Consider the following 17,404-nt stretch of genomic DNA (forward strand, 5'->3'; position numbering starts at 1 on the left):
TCAACAGTGTTGGAGAGCAGAGAACATACACTCAGGGGAAGGGATGTTAAGACAGTGAGGGGAATTCAAAAGCTAAGCCATTCGACTAGATGCAAAGAGAACTATGGAGACCCTGTTTGTCACAAACTGAAGTTTAAACTCCACAAACCTCGTCTTCCTGGGGCAACACTGGTTCTTTTTAAAGAATTTGACATTCATACCGACATGTAGTGTGCTTTGATTGAACTCCTCTCCTCTCCTTCCCCCTCACATATTCTGTATTTTTCCACTGCTTTTCACCCCAGCCCCAACTTCATGTGTTCTTACTTGTTTTAAATTTACCACCCACAGAGTCCATTCAGTGCTATCTTGCATGTGTATATGTCTATATGTCCATGGGAGACCATCTACTAGAACATGGGTAGCGTCTCAGGGATAGCATCCCTGAGTACTGACTCTCCAGTGCATTATCAGTAACTCCTCAGATAGAGGTGAGACTTCCTGAGGCCCTTCTCCGTCCATGCTGGGGTTTTGGCTGGCTTCCTCCTGTACTGTCTTCATCATAAAACATTTTGTAGTTGCCTCTAGCCTCTGCTGTATCGTTTTATCTACCAAGCAAAATAATTAAATGAGAAAATACTCTCAGACAAACTGTGGGGTAGAATGTATGTGTGTGCAGTGATACATGGCGGGCAGAGGACAACTTGTAAGAGTCAGCCCCCTCCTTCTATATAGTTCCTGGTTAGTGAACGTAGGTCATCAAACTTGGCAGCAAGTACCTTTCTTTACCTCCTTAAGCCATCTGCTGACCCTGGAATGTACTTTTTAAATTTTTGATTTGGAAGGAGTCATTTTGAGGTAATGAATGGCAAACATGAATCACAAAGGATTTAATAGGACAAAAAGGACTTTTTTGTACACATAATGAGGGGTCATTAAATCATTTAGATATTGAAGGTCACAAAGAAAGTGTACTTCATGTTTTACGTGGCATGGCTCATACCACATGATGCCTGGCTGTAACAGGAATCTGTCTAGAGCCTCTGTCTCTAAAAGATAGAGGTTCTTTATCCATTTGAGGATATACCTTAGAGAATCAAGTAACTCTGATTCCAAATGTTTAGCCTCTATCAGAATGACAGTCATGGCTCAGTAAAGGACATGTTTATTTCCCTGATAAAAGAAAAGTATTTACTCTAGATCTTAGTAATGGTGTCTGAAAAAGAAAAATCAACAGAACCCTAATAAAGAATTCTAGAGAAAGGGAGAAAACACCAAAATAAATTGTATAATTTGTTGTGGGAATTCTCTCTGCTAATGACCTTGGGGTATCCGACCTGATAGAGGCATGGTTTTTCTGGGCATATGACTGCTTAAAACTGAGGAGGAGGCAAGCGCTCTCTTTCTCTTAAGGTGGTTGGAAACCTGATGGCCGGGCAGAATGGAGGACAACGACAGCTATTTACTTTGTTCTGTATTCTTGAGTGTATTTCTCCCCCATTTTATATCTTAATAAATCCATTGATGTCCTTTAACAGACTCTCGTGGATTCACTAACAATAATTATTTTTCAAAGACCAGCACCATAGCATGTGTATACCGTATAGGAGATGTCTTTGTATGACACTCATGTGCAGTTTATTTTTTTAGTTGCCTAGTCATAGGACGGGGGAGCTTGTTCCCTTCTTCCCCCTTCGCTCTTCCCTGAGGTTGCTTGAAAGGAATTTTCTCCTCTTTTCTCCAGAAGAGTGAACACTCTATGTGGATATCCAGATAGCACAGAGCTTTCCATGTGTAAGCTTTCATGCATGCCTGTAGCATTCCTGCTATAAAATTGTAAGGCCATCTGTTTCCTGTCTTCCTTATTTTATTTATTTTGTTTGTTTTTTGTTTCAAATATATTTTTATTGCCAATGGAAATATCACTCAGAAATTAGAAGGCAATCGTTTGACTTGGCTTTGCTGGGCAGGCTCCTCAAAGTGAACCCCTTGCAGGCTGCAGGCAGCTTCATGAAGCATTCAGTTCTATTGTTCTTGCCTTCCGTGAAGCTACAGTGATATTTGTGGTTTTTCTCTGTGACTTCTTACAAAGGCACTGTGAGGCTGCTTTTCTAGGGTACATGAGCACTCGTCTGTAAATTACACTCTTTGTGTCTTCTGTTATCTCCTAAAATGGCCAGGAAATTTTCTTTCCTTTTCTTTTCCTTTCTTTTTTCCTTTTCTTTCTTGTGGCCTTGCTTGTTACCTCTGAAGTTTAGAAATGCAAGTCATGTGAATGAATTAGACATGGCTGTAGCTAGAGTTTTCCTGCCTGGCCCACAGTCAGGACAAATCTCTATCACCCGCCAGTCCCACAGCCGTCAGACCCGACCAAGTAAACACAGAGACTTATATTGGTTACAAACTGTATGGCCGTGGCAGGCTTCTTGCTAACTGTTCTTATAGCTTAAATTAATCCATTTCCATTAATCTATACCTTGCCACATGGCTCGTGGCTTACCGGCATCTTTACATGCTGTTTCTCATCATGGCGGCTGGCAGTGTCTCTCTGCCTCAGCGTTCCACTTCCCAGCTCTATTCTCCTCTTGTCCCGCCTATACTTCCTGCCTGGCCACTGACCAATCAGTGATTTATTTATTGACCAATCAGCAACACATTTGACATACAGACCATCCCACAGCACATGGCTTTTGTAAGTGTCTTCTTACTACAGTGCCGACATTTCTTAGTTTCTTTACAGTACCATAACATGACACCATTTTCCCCCCTCACAATTCATAGTAGTTCTAACATTTAAGTTTCTTGCTTTGTGAGACAGGAAAAAAAATGATGTATACCATGCATGTGGCATGTCACTAATCTTTAGATGTTCCCATGAGCTACCCACACACTTTGATATCATTCTTAGTAGCCACCAAGACATTTGCATATTTGGAAACAGAGTTTGAAATCACTATTGAGAATTTTCACCAGTTGTAGAAGCATATCACATTTAGAAAACCCTCAATACCAACACTGGTGTCTGATATCTCCATGCTGCTTTCTTCCTTATAGCTTGATTGAGATCTAATTCACATACCAAACATTTTACCCACTTACAATATACAAAACAATGAAGTTTTTAGCATATTCACAGTTTGGTTAACTATCATTAAAATAAATTGTAGCAATTGCAATTTTCATTATATGAGAAAAAAACTACACAACCATTAATAATTACTCCTCAGCTCTCTCATACCTTACATGCTGGTCAGTGCCTTGTCTACTTGAAGTGAGATAGAGTTATCTGGGAAGAGAAGACCTCTGTTGAGGAAATGCCTCCATCAGATTGGCTTATAAGCAAGTTTGTGGGGGCATATTTTTGTTGTTGTTGTTTTGATTAATGATTGATGTGGGAGGAGTAAGTCCTCTGTGGACAATGCTGCCCCTGGACAGGTGATCCAAGGTTGTATAAGAAAGCAAATTGAGCTAAGTCTTGCAGTAGCTTTATGCTTAATGATTAAATATCTTACAGGCTATTTTCCAAAATATACATACCACTTTATGTCCCCACTAGCAGAACACAAGTGTTACAATTTCCCATACCTTTGCGATTGTCATGATTATACCCCTTTACTAGGTATAAAATGGAATCTAGCTGTGGTTTTGAATTATATTTTCCTACTTTGTGAAGATGTTTCATGTGCTTACTGGCCATTTGTATAATTTCTACTTAGGATAAATTTTTATTCAGCTCTTTTGACCATTTTAAATTTTGGTTATTTGCTTATTATTATTTTATATGTCATATACAAATACCTTATTATAAATTTGATTTGCAGAAAGTTTTTCCTAATTATGTAGAATATCTGCTACTTTCCTTGTGGTATATTTTAAAGCCTTAAGTTTTCATGTTCATTCTATCCATTTTTGCTATTATTGCTTATGCTTCTGGTGTTATCTTCTAAGTATGTGCTACTTTTTCAAAGTAGTTATAAGATGGCAAATTAGACAAAAAAATAAGCTATGATATTACAGACCTATTTTTAAATTCTAACTCCATATCAACAAATTACTTAAGCATTCTTAGATCCAGTTTCAGATCTATATGATGGATATATAGATGTAAGACTGTTATAAATAGATGAAATAATTTATATGATTTTTAAAAAGATTGAGGCTATTATAATACTCTGCTAACTTTAGATATTATTATTGTTGTAATCCCAATAATAAACTCTGTTGATATGAAAATTAAACCAAATCTAGCAAGTCTGCAAGGCTTGAAAATGTCAGAGATAGAGTTGTAACCTAGGGTTCTCTCTTCTTAAAAAAAAAAAAAAAAAGAAACCTTTTGAAATTTTCTTCGTATTAGATTTGTAGTAGAAGTCAGGAAGAATTGCTTTGTATTCAAGTGGAAGTATTAGCCAAGATGAATATTTTAAGAAAGAATAAGTAATTTCATGAAAAATTAACATTGATATATGTATTACGTATTCTTAGAGGTAAAACATATTTATTTCACCAGAAAGTTTGTTTATAGTTAATCATTGTTACGCATTTAGTTAATGCATTTGTGATGACATACAGAATCTCTTATGTAACATAAAGGATTATTTCCTGTTCCTAAAGTTATATGTCCACTGCTAAATATTAGAAAAGCAAGGCAACTGAAAAGAAAATACACACACACACACACACACACACACACACACACACACACACACGCACACACACACACGCACACACACACGCACACACACACGCACACACGCACACACACATGCACACACTCATACACACACACACACACACACACACACACACACACACACACACACACACATTTTCCAGAGAAAAGCTTGCTTCCCCTAACCTTTTCTCCCTTTCTCTTTCTACCTCTCTTCCCCTCTCCTCTTCTCTAGCTTTCCTTTTTCTTTTCCCCATTCACTCCCTCCCCATCTCCTCCCTGGTTTATATTTAGAGGTATCTCATGAAATAGATAGACCTAATTTATTATTTAAAGTTTGGGTTCATTTTGCCACAAAGTTACAAACTGGTTTCGATTAGACTTCTAGAATTCTTATAAACCTTAGGCCTTTAGAAGATTTTTTTTTTTTTTTTTTAGAATTTGTGATCATTTTGTTGAGTAGTAAGTAATTAGCTAGCTGTCCACATCTTCTGAAGTTCATTGATTAGATTCTATTTTAGCCATCTAAAACAGAATAACTATAATCCCTTTGAAAATGAGAGCTTTGTGAATAGTTTATCTCTCAAACACAGAAATGGCTAAGCATTAGCAGTCATGCATAGTGTTCGTAAAGTCAATCATGCTGATCTAGTGGTCAGTGCTTATATAGTCAGCAGTATAATGGAGATGTAGCAAATTCAGTGCCAAATTCTTCATGGAACCATCAGAGCGGAGGCTATCAGCCTGACAACATTACTGTGATTTTAGATTGAATTTTTTATTTTCACTATTTTTTGTTTGAGAGTTTAATATATGCGTATAGCGTGTCTTGATCAATTCTGCCCCATGCCCTCTCCTCCAATTCCTCCTCTGTCACTGTCACCTGCAAACCTCCCGAATTCATGTGCCATTTGTTTTTTAACCCCGCCCCCCAGTCCACTTAGTGCTGCCAGTGTGTGCATGAATGTAGGACCAGGTGCTGTGGCACGTGTGGTCTCTCAGCTCTGGAGTCCTTGAACAAACTGGCTCTCCTTTTGTGGACAGCCATCAGTTGCCAATAGCATCTCAGCTAAGCACAGGACATCGTAACCACTCCTGCCTTCATGCTGGGAGTTTGTCTGGCTTGATTTCGTGCAGGTAAAGTTAGATTGACTTCCTGAAGTCTACTTGTTTTATATAGAAATTTTATTAACGGGGTTCTATTTTAGTTTTTTTTCTAAATTCTTTGAAAAACTACATATGGCTACAAAATAACTTTGAATCGAAGTTGATAAAACAATTGTGGCATTCAAAGTTTTTAAAGACTTTATAGAGGTTAGTTAACTTTTAGCATTAAATTCTACCTCCTCATAACCACTTAGAGAATAGCTAAAGCAAATGATAGGACAGAGCTATGCTACACAACTGATTCAGATGACTTCTTTGTGTCTGGCTGCCTTCAATGGCTCTAGCTGGTTAGGACTCTATAGACAATGGGAGACACTTTGGACTCAGGTAAATTTATGGGGGCGATAAGTAAATCTCTAGTGTTTGGATAACTTTCACTTGATTTCTTAAGAACTATTTTATCTAAAAAGGAAAAGGTCATGAGAAAGGAAAAGGTCATGAGTGTGGGCTAACATGTCAGTTGTGATAGAAATGTCATACAACTGGTTGTTTTAGTATTTAAATTCACTTGACTAGTTTAATAAAAAGTAATGCTAAGTACTGTGAAAGTATGATTTCTCTGTGTAAATGATGATTTGGTTTTGAAAATATCTGAAACATAATCTTCATATCAAGTTGTAGTAGATGAAAATGCCAGGCGTCTCTGTTAGATTAAGCTAAATGTCAACTTTAAATATATGGCTTTTAGGAGGATAGGTTTTGAGAAAAATCAAAGTTTTAATAGCCATTATAATGGACAAATTATTAGGAGAAACTTAGAAATTGTTCTTGTTAAAGAACCCTGACTCCCCATTTGGCTCACAGGTCACTATAAACAGGCTAAAAGCCTGGTGCCCCTGCCTACATTTTGCATCTGTTTCCTTGTCTTAAAATTTTCAATCAGAGTCTTAACTTTGCATGTCGGTATTTATATCTCTCAAGTGGTATTTGTCTAAAAAATGATACCTAAGTTGTTTTGTTCTCTTTTAATGCGCAAAGACAAGAGTGAGAAATCTTACTGTCCCCTTCCATAGCACCCATTTCTAGACTCCCAAGATGCTCTTGCATTTCTCCAGTGATTGCTGTAAGGCTGTAGTCACTCTGGATTCCAGGAGAGCCCAGCACACAGACAGACCACTATGCACAAGAATCAGGCCCTCCACAGGGGCCTTCTTTCTCAGGAATTGGCTGGTTCTCGCAAACAATAATGACTTATTTGTACTGCCTTGTGGAACAAGAATTGAGACCAGACCACAGTTTGACCGAGACTCTTTAAAGTGATACACATGTCTTGCCCCTACCTTTTTGGTTTTTGTCTTTAAGTCTAAGCTGTTGCCAGTATCCTGAGGATGGACTTGGGGTGGGGAGCTACAGAACCCCCTTTTCTGTTCTTCACTCTGTGCCCACGTGGATTAAATCTCCTCTCTGTCTTTCATCACTGCTCATCTCTTTGGCATGGTAGGACAGGTGACTGAGCGTTGTTTTGGCACTCCTAGAGCAGGAACTTCTGCCCTCAATCTCTAGGAGCAAATTATTTCGTTAGAAATTACAAATCATTCTGTATAGAATTAGAGTTTTCCCAAAGAAAAGAAATGAACTAAATAAACACAGTAAGATTAGTGTGTGTGTCTTTAAAAACTAAAATGCTAGCATTGTTCACAATAAAACCTGAAGCTCCTTATGGTTAAGTGAAAAGAACAGTATATCTGAGATAAGGGGTTTTTCCTGAATGTTAGTAAACTTTAAAAATATTCATATGCTCTAAGTCTGCCACCTCATAATTGATTAACTAGTTCCTGTTAGAAAACCCCTAACTTGGAAAACCATCAGAATTTTTAGGAATACCAATTTATAAATCCATTGAACATATTTAGTGGCTTGTCATAAGGTTGCTTAGATGTGAGGGGAAAAACTAGCCGGGGCATTGGAAGACAGAAGAGGAGCTCATCAATGTAATGCCTTATGTCATCCCAATTGAACCTACTCAGACTCATGAAATACCTGAGTGTATATTGCTTTTTAATGGAAGAAATACTGAGGTGAAAATCCTGGCTTGAACACTGTTCAATTTACACAAGTCCATCACTGAAAAGAAAGAGTGGCTTGAATTTCACATTAACATTGCATAGTGTCTAAAACTTGGATGCCTGGTTTCTTCAATTTTGTTTTATATTTCTTAGACTGTCCTGTAGTTGACATAGAGAACTCATTGTTAGGAGAAGTTGATTTATTCTGCAGACAGCTTAAGATTAATAGATTTTAAACTTTTTTTAAGATTTATTTATTTGAATGAGTGTTTTGCCTCATATCAGTTTGTGTGTGTGTGTGTGTGTGTGTGTGTGTGTGTGTGTGTGTGTGTGCATATATATGTGTACTGCATGTGTGCCTGGAGCCCTCAGATGTCAAAAGAGGGTGTCAGATCCCGCTGACCTGGAGTTATAGATAGTTGTGAGTCACCATGTGGGTGCTGGGAATCAAACCCTAGTCCTTTGTAAGAGCAGCAACTGCTCTAAACCACTGATTATCGCTACTGTCCCTAGATTTTAGTTTTTACAATTTACTTTGAACCGGCTTTAATTTGGAAACATAAATTCAGGCATACTGTAGTGTAACTGCCAAGAAATGCTAACTAATAATTACAGATGATGAGCTTGGATATTATACTGCTGAATTTATTTGGCTTGATGGTTGTTGGGCTATGGTTCTCTTGATAAAACTAGTCATAGTGTAATATAATATCTTAAAATAGTCTGAGATAAAAAAGATGAGTTTTCTAAAAATATCTCACAGATTAAAAATTTTGAACTGAGCTGGAATGTCATTCATGAGAATGGCCACTAAATCTTATACATGGATCAAAAGAATTATACTAATTTTTTAAGGACTTAAGAAGATTTTAAAATTTCTTCTAAATGCCTTTAGAGGAATGGTATTAGAAGACAGTGAGGTTCTCATTTAAAACACCTTTTAAATGCATGCTTTTAATGATTTCAAATATACTGAGAGCACAACACTGCTAGTAGGTATAATGCATTTTCTTTTTTACTGTGTTCTACAGACCATCATTCTTTCTGTTCCATGCCATCAGCCTTCTGGGATTTCAAAGGTCTGCCAGGAGTGATGCACATACTTGAATCTCTCTAGCTGAGATGATTTATGAGCTCGCTGCTAAACATAGTCATTAAATATCAAATTATAGAACTTACATTACAATATGGTAAACAAAAGTTCAAGAGTTTATCACTTTGCATTTATTTTATGTTGCGCTGTTATGGTATTGAGGGCATTTGCGTTCATTGTCTCTGAGGTGGTAGACATACTAATATTATATGCAGTTCAGTTCTCTTCCCAGTTCTGTGTTCAGTGATCTCATCTTTGGTATCTTGAATTAATCATAGTAAGAGCATTTATGAAGCAATGAATGGTCAGCCTTTACTTGTTTTCTGGAAAAAGGATTATTTTTGTTTGCAGACCACACCTCTACCTATTTCCTATTAGTTTTCACTCCCCTGCCTTCACTCTCCTACTTAGGTGTCTCATTTTATTACAACCCACTGATTTTCTTAAAGTTGAACATGGTAAAGAATGAATTCAAAAGAATGTGGAAGAATCTTTTACATTAATAATTCAGAAGAGTTTTACGTCTTTGAGTACCATTTCCTAAGCTGGGTAATAAGACAACACCCCCTTTTGTTCCGTTTGCTTAACTAAGTTTCAAAATGAAAATAACAACATGCTAATGATTGTGAAAGTTCTTTGGCAATTGCTAAATAGATACTTTAAAAAAATTGATAGTAAACCCCTGCTTCAAGTTTCTAAAGGGTAATGCCTAAGTCACAAAATCGCATCCCACATTGCTGCCTCCATTTTATTTTCTCTACTAGTTGCCACCTGTATTTCAACTTCACTTTCTGTGTGTGAGATACTGACTGGGGTAGTGAGTACCTAGTTGTGCCACTCCTTCTCAGATGACGTCATCATGTCTGTATTGGAGATGTAATCAACTGAATATATCTGTCTGCCTTCCTCTCTTTTAGCTGGACCACACCGATTTTGAGAAAAGGGTACAGACAGCGCTTGGAGTTGTCAGACATATACCAAGCCCCTTCTTCTGATTCAGCTGATCATGTGTCTGAAAAGGTAGAAAGGTAAGAACTTATCCATGACTTTACTAGCAGAAGAAAGACATTTCTCATGTCTTTTAGAGAACAGAAAACTGACATGTTAGAGGTTTCATTTTTAAGTGGCACATTTAAAATAGGAGCATTTTATATTCTGACTGAATCTTGATCAACTCAAGAATTGAACAATGAAACCGTAAGTGAAAAATAATCATTTTCTTAGGAAGTGGCCTCTTTTACTAAAATAAATGATGTATATTCTCAGAATTGACTTATTTTTAAAAGACATGAAGGAGTATTTGGAAAGACTAAAATAACATCATTGTAAAGCAGATTATCTAATTTGTTTCCAAAATGTATGTGGCAGTAGGGATGAAATGCAGGCCCTTGTCCTTGCTTGACAAGCACTCTAACAATGAGGTACATTCCTAGACTTGATCTTTCGAGACAAGATCTTATTTCTTAGCCCAAGCTAGCCTTAATCTGACTACATACTCAGGATGGCCTCAAAACCACCTTTTTTTTGCCTTAATGTCTCAAGTCCTGAGACTATAGGAATGTGCCACCATGTCTGACTTGCTTTCAAAATACTTTTTAGTTGAAAATGTTTATTTTTATAGTGGTCTGAATGAGTGTTACCCCTATAGGTTCATATATTGGAATGCTTGGCCCGCAGTTGGTTGGTGAAACTTTTGGGAAGGATTAGGAGATGTGACCTTTAGGGTTTCAAAAGCACATGCTATTCCAAATTAGCTCTCTCTGCTTCATGGATGCATCTCAAAATGTAAGTCCTCAGCTGCTCAAGCACTGTGTCTGCTTGCTGCTGCTAAGCCCCCCACTAAGATGGTCATGAACTCACCCTCTGAAACTTTAAGCCCCCCATGAGCTCTTTCTTCTCTAAGTTGCCTTAGTCATGGTGCCTTGTCACAGTAGTATAAAAGTAACAAAAAAATTACATTAATAAAAACCTATATGTTGGTTGAATATTCTTAAAATATTTCTGGTTTCTATTATGAATATATAAAGTAGGAGTAGTTTAACTTTCTGATGTTAAAACAAAATATATTAGGATTCTTTGAAATAAAAAAACTTAGAGTTTGTATTTTTTTCTTTTTAATTTTGGTTTATTTTGTTGAGAATTTCATACAAGCATATAATATGTTTTTGTCAAGTCCATCTCCTACTTCCTTTTATCCAATTCATGGGCTATCCTCCCTACCTCCTCTCCCTCCCAACTTTTGTGTACTCTTTTTTAAAACTCATTGACTTCACTTAGTGGTGCCAATATGTGGATGGGTATAGGAACATCTATTGGATCATCGGTGGCCTCTCAGGGGCTGCACCCCCCCCCCTCGAAGAAAAGTGACTCTCCGTCAATTACCAATAGCTCCAGATGGGGGTGGGACTTCATGAACCCCTCCCCCACCTGTTATAAAAAAACCCCCACGGGTTGGAGCCAAGGGGCCTTAGAAAGCCATGTCACACTACAAAACTTATGTGGAGAATTTATTGGGCCAGGGGGAACGCCGAGTGTGCCTCTGGAGATAAGGGGTGAGGAAAGAAAGAATAAGAAAGGAAGAAAAGAGAAGACTGGAAAGGGGGAAGAGAAGAGGTACAGACACGGCCTCATGGAAAGAGAGAGGAAGAGAGGGGGAGGGGTTCGCCTTTAATAAGGGGATTTAGTGCATGAGTATAGAGCCTAAGCAGCCCCTCAGCACATGTGCACAGACTATGGCCGTAGGACCTGGGCTGTGTAAGAGTGCTGCCATGTCCAGCAAATGCTGGCAGCACATACTATTTTGCTAGAGATGTCCAATAACTCTAGCTCTGAAAGTCATCCCACACCCACTTCCATGATGGTCTCTGACCAGATAGGTGTCCCATTTAGAGCTGAGGATTCCACAGTCACTTATTCTCTACACACTGGTCAGTTGTGGCTCTCTAAATTGCTTGCTGTCTACTCTTTATCTGATGAGGGTTAAGACATGCACTAGTCTGTGGATAAAAGATAACTTAGGTAGTAGGTTAATACTATGTCCACTTAGCAGAATAATAGTATTAGGTTCTCCCCTAGGGCTATGATATAATCCAGTTAATGGTACCAGGCATAACTTCTATCTCATAAAGTATGCCTTCAATTCATCAGAAAAGGGTTGATTTTTCCTATATCCTACTCATGGACATACCTTTCCAAAGCTCATGTTCATTGTCGATCACATGGTTTACAAATGCATATGACTGTCACTTTTCTCCTCTAGTGGCATGCATAGAACTTTCCACACTATGATCACTAGCCTCTAAGGATGAAACTTCTGTGTTGGTACCTGATTGATTTTTCCACACCCTATGACTCAAGTATGCGGTGACCTCAGCAGTAGGGTCTTACCATCAAATTCTGGAAGCTAACCAAGAACATTGACAATTTATGGCCTTTAATGTTTGGTGGGGGGTGTGTGTGTGTGGGACCCCAGTGACCAAAAACTCTATCTAGTACTATTACCAGTACCTGGCACTGGGATTTTTACTTGCTAGACTATGGTGTCTAAGAGAGGCATTATACCTCTGTTACATGGTAACTCCATTTAAATGTTTCTTATTTGCATGTATGTATATATTTTAGGAAATTTTCACAGTAATATTTTTGCTAGCTTATGTCTTTTGTGTTTCCATTTGAATTTTAAGTTTTTTCAATTTCTATGAAGTATTGCATTGGATCTTTATGAAAATTTCATGGACTCTATAGAATGCTTTTTATAGAACAGCCATTTTCGTAATATCAACTCTACCTATCCATAAGTATAGAAGATACCATCTTTTGTTATCTTCTTAAATTTATTTGTTTTTGTGTCTTAAAGTTCTCATTGTGTAAGTCTTTTACTTCCTTGACTAGATTTATTCCAAGATACTTTATTTTTTGAGGCTATTGTGAGTGGAATTTTTCCCTCATTTATTTCTTTGTATGCATGTCATTTCTGTAGGAAGGCTACTGATTAGTTTTGTGTGTTGATTTTGTATCCTGTTTCTTTGTTGAACATATTCATCATCTGTAGGAGTTTTCTGGTAGAATATTTGTGGTCTTTTTATGGAAAGATTCATACAATCTAAAAATAAGAATACTCTGACTTATCCCTTTTCTATTTATATCCACCTTATATACTACTATTGTAGTAGATATCAAGCACTGTAATGAACAGTAGTGGAGAGGGTAGGGTGAACATCCTATCTTCCTGATTATAGCAGAAATGCTTTGAGTTTTCTCCGTTTACCATGATGTTGGCTGTGGCCTTGTTGTATATTCCCTTTAGTATGTTGACACCTGTTCCCTGTATCCCTAGATTCTCCAGGACTTTTATCATGAAGGGATGTTGGAATTTGTCAAAGGTATATCTACATCTAAGGATTTATTCATGTGGTTTCTGTCCCTGGGTGTACTTTTTTGATATATTGCATTTATTGATTTATGTTTGTTGAATACTCCCTGCATCACTAGGATGAAGCTGGCTTAATCATCATAGGTGATATTTTTATATGTTCTTGAATTTGATTTATAAGTATTTTATTGAGAGTTTTCACTCTGTGTTCATCAATAAGACTGGTCTATAATTCACATTTTTGTTGGGTCTTTGAGATTGGTTAATAAAAGTTTTGTAAAAATAATTTGGGAATTTTCTTTTCCTATTTTATGGAACAGTTTGAGGGATGTTGGTATTCTTTGAAGGTTTAGTAGAATTCTGTGCTATGTTTTTTTAGTAGGGTGGTTTAATTACTACTCTCATTGGCTGTTATGGAATAGATTAAATTATTTATTTAATATTGATTTAGCTTTATAGGTCATATTTATCCTCAAATTATCCATTTCTTTTAGAGTTTGTGCTTTACTTGCAGTTGTCTGTTAGGTCCAGTTGATTTATGGTATCATTTGAACTCCAAAGTTTCTCTGTTCAGTTGTTGCCCAGATGACTTGTCTGTTGGTGAAACTGAGTTTGAAGCCACTCATTTTTTTTTAAGAAACTGTGTGTGCTTATGTTTGGTATGTATGGATTTGGAATTGTAATGTCTAAATGTAATATCCTCTTAATGGATTGTTCCTTAATGGATGTGATGTGTCACCCTCTTTATCTTCTGAGTAGTTTTGGTTTGAAGTTTTTCTTGTCAGGTATTAGAATAGGTATGCCTGCTCGTTTCTTAGTTCTATTTGCTTAGAATACCATTTTTTTTCTGAGATAGGGTTTCTCTGTGTAACTTTGCGCCTTTCCTGGATCTCACTTTGTAGACCAGGCTAGCCCCAAACTCACAGAGTTCTGCCTGCCTCTGCCTCCCTAGTGCTGGGATTAAAGGTGTGCGACACCACCGCCCGGCTTTAGAATACCATTTTTTATGCTATCTATTTATAGCTGGTATCTATTGTTGATTGTGATGTATGCTTCTTGGAGGTAGCAAAAAGATGGATTCTTTTTTCTAATCCTAGCTCCTAGTTTATATCTTTCAATTGAGGAGTTGAGACTATTAACAGTTTTTTATTGAAAGGTGTATATTAATATCTGTCATTTTGTTGTTTTATGGTGATTTTTAGACTTTTGATTAACTGCCCTAGAATTCTTTATTCTCTGCGACTTCTTGTGAACTCTATTTATCCTGTTTTCAGACTCTAGTATTCCTCCCAGTATCCTCTGTAGAGCTGGCTTGGTGCTTGTAAATTCCTTTAGTCTCCTTTTATAATGGAAAGTTTTTATTTTTCTTTTATATTTTAATAGATAATTTTGCTGAATATAATAGTGTGGGCTTACAATTATGTTTTAGAACTTGGAATATAGCTTTCCAAGCCTTTCTGAAGAAACAATAATTCATTAGGATGAGGCTATTAATTTGGGAGTGAGGTATGGGGTTATGGAAGGAGTTGGAGGAAAGGGATTTGGGAGGGGCTGGAGAAAAGAAAGAGCAAATTGATATAATTATATTTTGATCTAAAATGTAAAAAGCAAATACATTTTTAAAATAAAAGTTTCTGTTGAATAATCAGGTACTATTCTGATGGCCCTGCCCTTAGAGGTGACTTAACATTTTTTCCTCTTAATCCCTTTCTTTATTCTGTACATTTAATGTTTTAACCATAATATGTAGTGAGAATTATTTTGTGGTCCTGTCTATTTGGTGTTCTGTAAGGCCTCTTGTACCTAGATTGGCATCTCTTTTTCTAGGTTTGACTGTTTTCTTATATGTTTTTTTTGGTTTTTTTTTTTTGGTTTTTCGAGACAGGGTTTCTCTGTGTAGCTTTGCGCTTTTCCTAGAACTCACTTGGTAGCCCAGGCTGGCCTCGAACTCACAGAGATCCGCCTGGCTCTGCCTCCCGAGTGCTGGGATTAAAGGCGTGCGCCACCACCGCCCGGCTTTTTTTTTTTTTTTTTTTTTTTCTTATATGGTTTTAATGACAGTATTTGCAAAGCATTCATTATGGGGCTCCAGAGGTTTCACACATTATGGTCATATATATTTTTAAGACTCATTGCTTACTTTTACTGAGTAATCTAATTCCTGTTCCTCGTCTTCCAGCCCCAATTCTGTTTTCTACATGATCCATTCTACTGGTGAGGATTCCCACTGAGATTTTTATTTTGATTATTGATTTTTCTTTGATTTCTAGAATCATTTGTTTTTCCCCCAGCAATTCTGTTAGTTGAATTCTATTATCATATCTTGTATCGACTCCTTTATTTCATTAATCCCTTTGTTCTTTTGTCGTATATTGATGCCTTGTTTTAGTTGTTTCAATATACTTATAATCTTCCAGGTTATCTTTATTTAGGTACCATAATTGTGGGATTAATAATTTGTGGAGGAAACATGGCCTTTTTAATGTGCTGCTGGATCAATGCTATCTACTCTTGTTAATTCCTCCTCTATAGTTACAAATTATTCAAGTCCCACCAATTAAAACAACAGCTTTCATTTCTCTCAAGTCACTACATCTCTCCCATTTCATAGCTGATGATTCTCCGCTGCTCTGGTCTTCACTGGTTTATCATCCGTTTATATCTCAATACCTGAAATAAGGTTTCTGTTCTGACCATGTTCCTACAATTGCATTGATGAGGGATACCAGAGACCTCTTATCAAATGTGATGCTTTTTTGTACTTACTACTTCACTGTTAATGATATCTTTATCTTGAAACTATTTCTTTGGTTTATGGACAGTCCCTTTCTTACATTTCCTAGATATCACTAAGTTCTAATGAGAATTTTTAATGAGACCTATTCCTTGCATGGAGAAGATGCTGCTGCTATATACTTACTTTTGTGCCCTATTTTTGATTCATTAAATATCATAGATGGAGAAACAGGCTCCATGTATGTGAATGAAGAGCAGAAGAGGAACATGGGTTGGTTAGGCTTTATAGATAGGCTGCCATTGGCAGGTTTCATGGGGGAAGTCATGGTCTTTGTATTGAGATTGCCAAGCTTTTCATCAAATCTCAGTTGTATGTTCTTCCTCTCACATGATGTAGAACCAATTTAGCTATGAAAATTGGATAATAATGAGAATAGTCATTCATGAAATACAAGACCATTATCTAAATATTCAGTTCTTGTCTGTGGTTCATGGGATTTTTCCATCTCAGAACAATTTGAAAATTAACATGAAAGTGACACTGAGACCTATTTTATTCCATTGCAAAATTAAAAAAAAATACTTGTCTTAATAGACAGCGGTGGCAACAACCTCAAAACAACCAGCTGATGCTCTAGGAGTACTGAAAATAAAACTCAAGTATTAGACATCAGCTAGTTTGTCAGTACTATTTAGTACCTATCCGCACTACAAAATATTGTTATTTTTCTCTCTTTTCAAAGACCTTTACACTACAAAATGATTTCAGGAGTTGGATGCTAAAGTTTAATGATGATTCTTTCATGCTTTTTCTTTAAACATCCAAATAGGATTTTCTTGTGTTAAATCATTAAAACGTTCACCTGATGTTCCCCTTTCATTAGCATGTCTATTAGTATTGTCATTGTTCAGGCCTGTTTTAGGCAACCAGATTATTGAAGTATCATGGGTGTAGCATCCCTGGCATTTCTAGGAGACACATCTCACAGTAGGCTTTCTGGCACTCGGGGGCTCTTTCAGTGCTCACCCCCTTCTTTCCTGAGCCCCACCTCTAGACAAAGAACGAAAGGTAACGGAGAGAGAAATGGTCTTTCCCACAGGTGAGTTCCCCAGTGGGCTATCCGCTACCAAGGGTTCAGCCCTGAAGTCACATACACAAGCAACGCTAAAAGAACTCAGCAGGCTGCATATGTGTGTTACAACAACAGTATGTGTTACAGTCAAAGACAAAGAGGCTATGAATTTGAGAGGGAATGAGGAGGAGGGGTGGTGAGGGGTTAGAGGGAGGAGACACGATGAAATTATATTAATTAAAATTGAAAAAAAATTTAAAACAAAAGATCCACCTGATTTTTTTAATTTATTATTTTGTTTAAAAGTTA

General features: G+C 37.0%; 1 protein-coding gene across 1 annotated transcript in view; it reads left to right on the forward strand.

The window, feature by feature from the left end:
• Cftr (CF transmembrane conductance regulator) overlaps positions 1 to 17,404 on the forward strand; it is a 146,242-nt gene that overhangs the window by 13,698 nt on the left and 115,140 nt on the right. Inside the window, exon 2 of the mRNA XM_052721308.1 lies at positions 9,832 to 9,942. Within this exon, the coding sequence (XP_052577268.1) occupies positions 9,832 to 9,942 (111 nt within the window). The remainder of the gene's footprint in view (positions 1 to 9,831; positions 9,943 to 17,404) is intronic.

The sequence above is a fragment of the Peromyscus californicus genome, unplaced genomic scaffold (assembly GCF_007827085.1).
Source record: "Peromyscus californicus insignis strain IS unplaced genomic scaffold, ASM782708v3 Scaffold_6__1_contigs__length_162567912, whole genome shotgun sequence".
Lineage (NCBI taxonomy): Eukaryota > Metazoa > Chordata > Mammalia > Rodentia > Cricetidae > Peromyscus > Peromyscus californicus.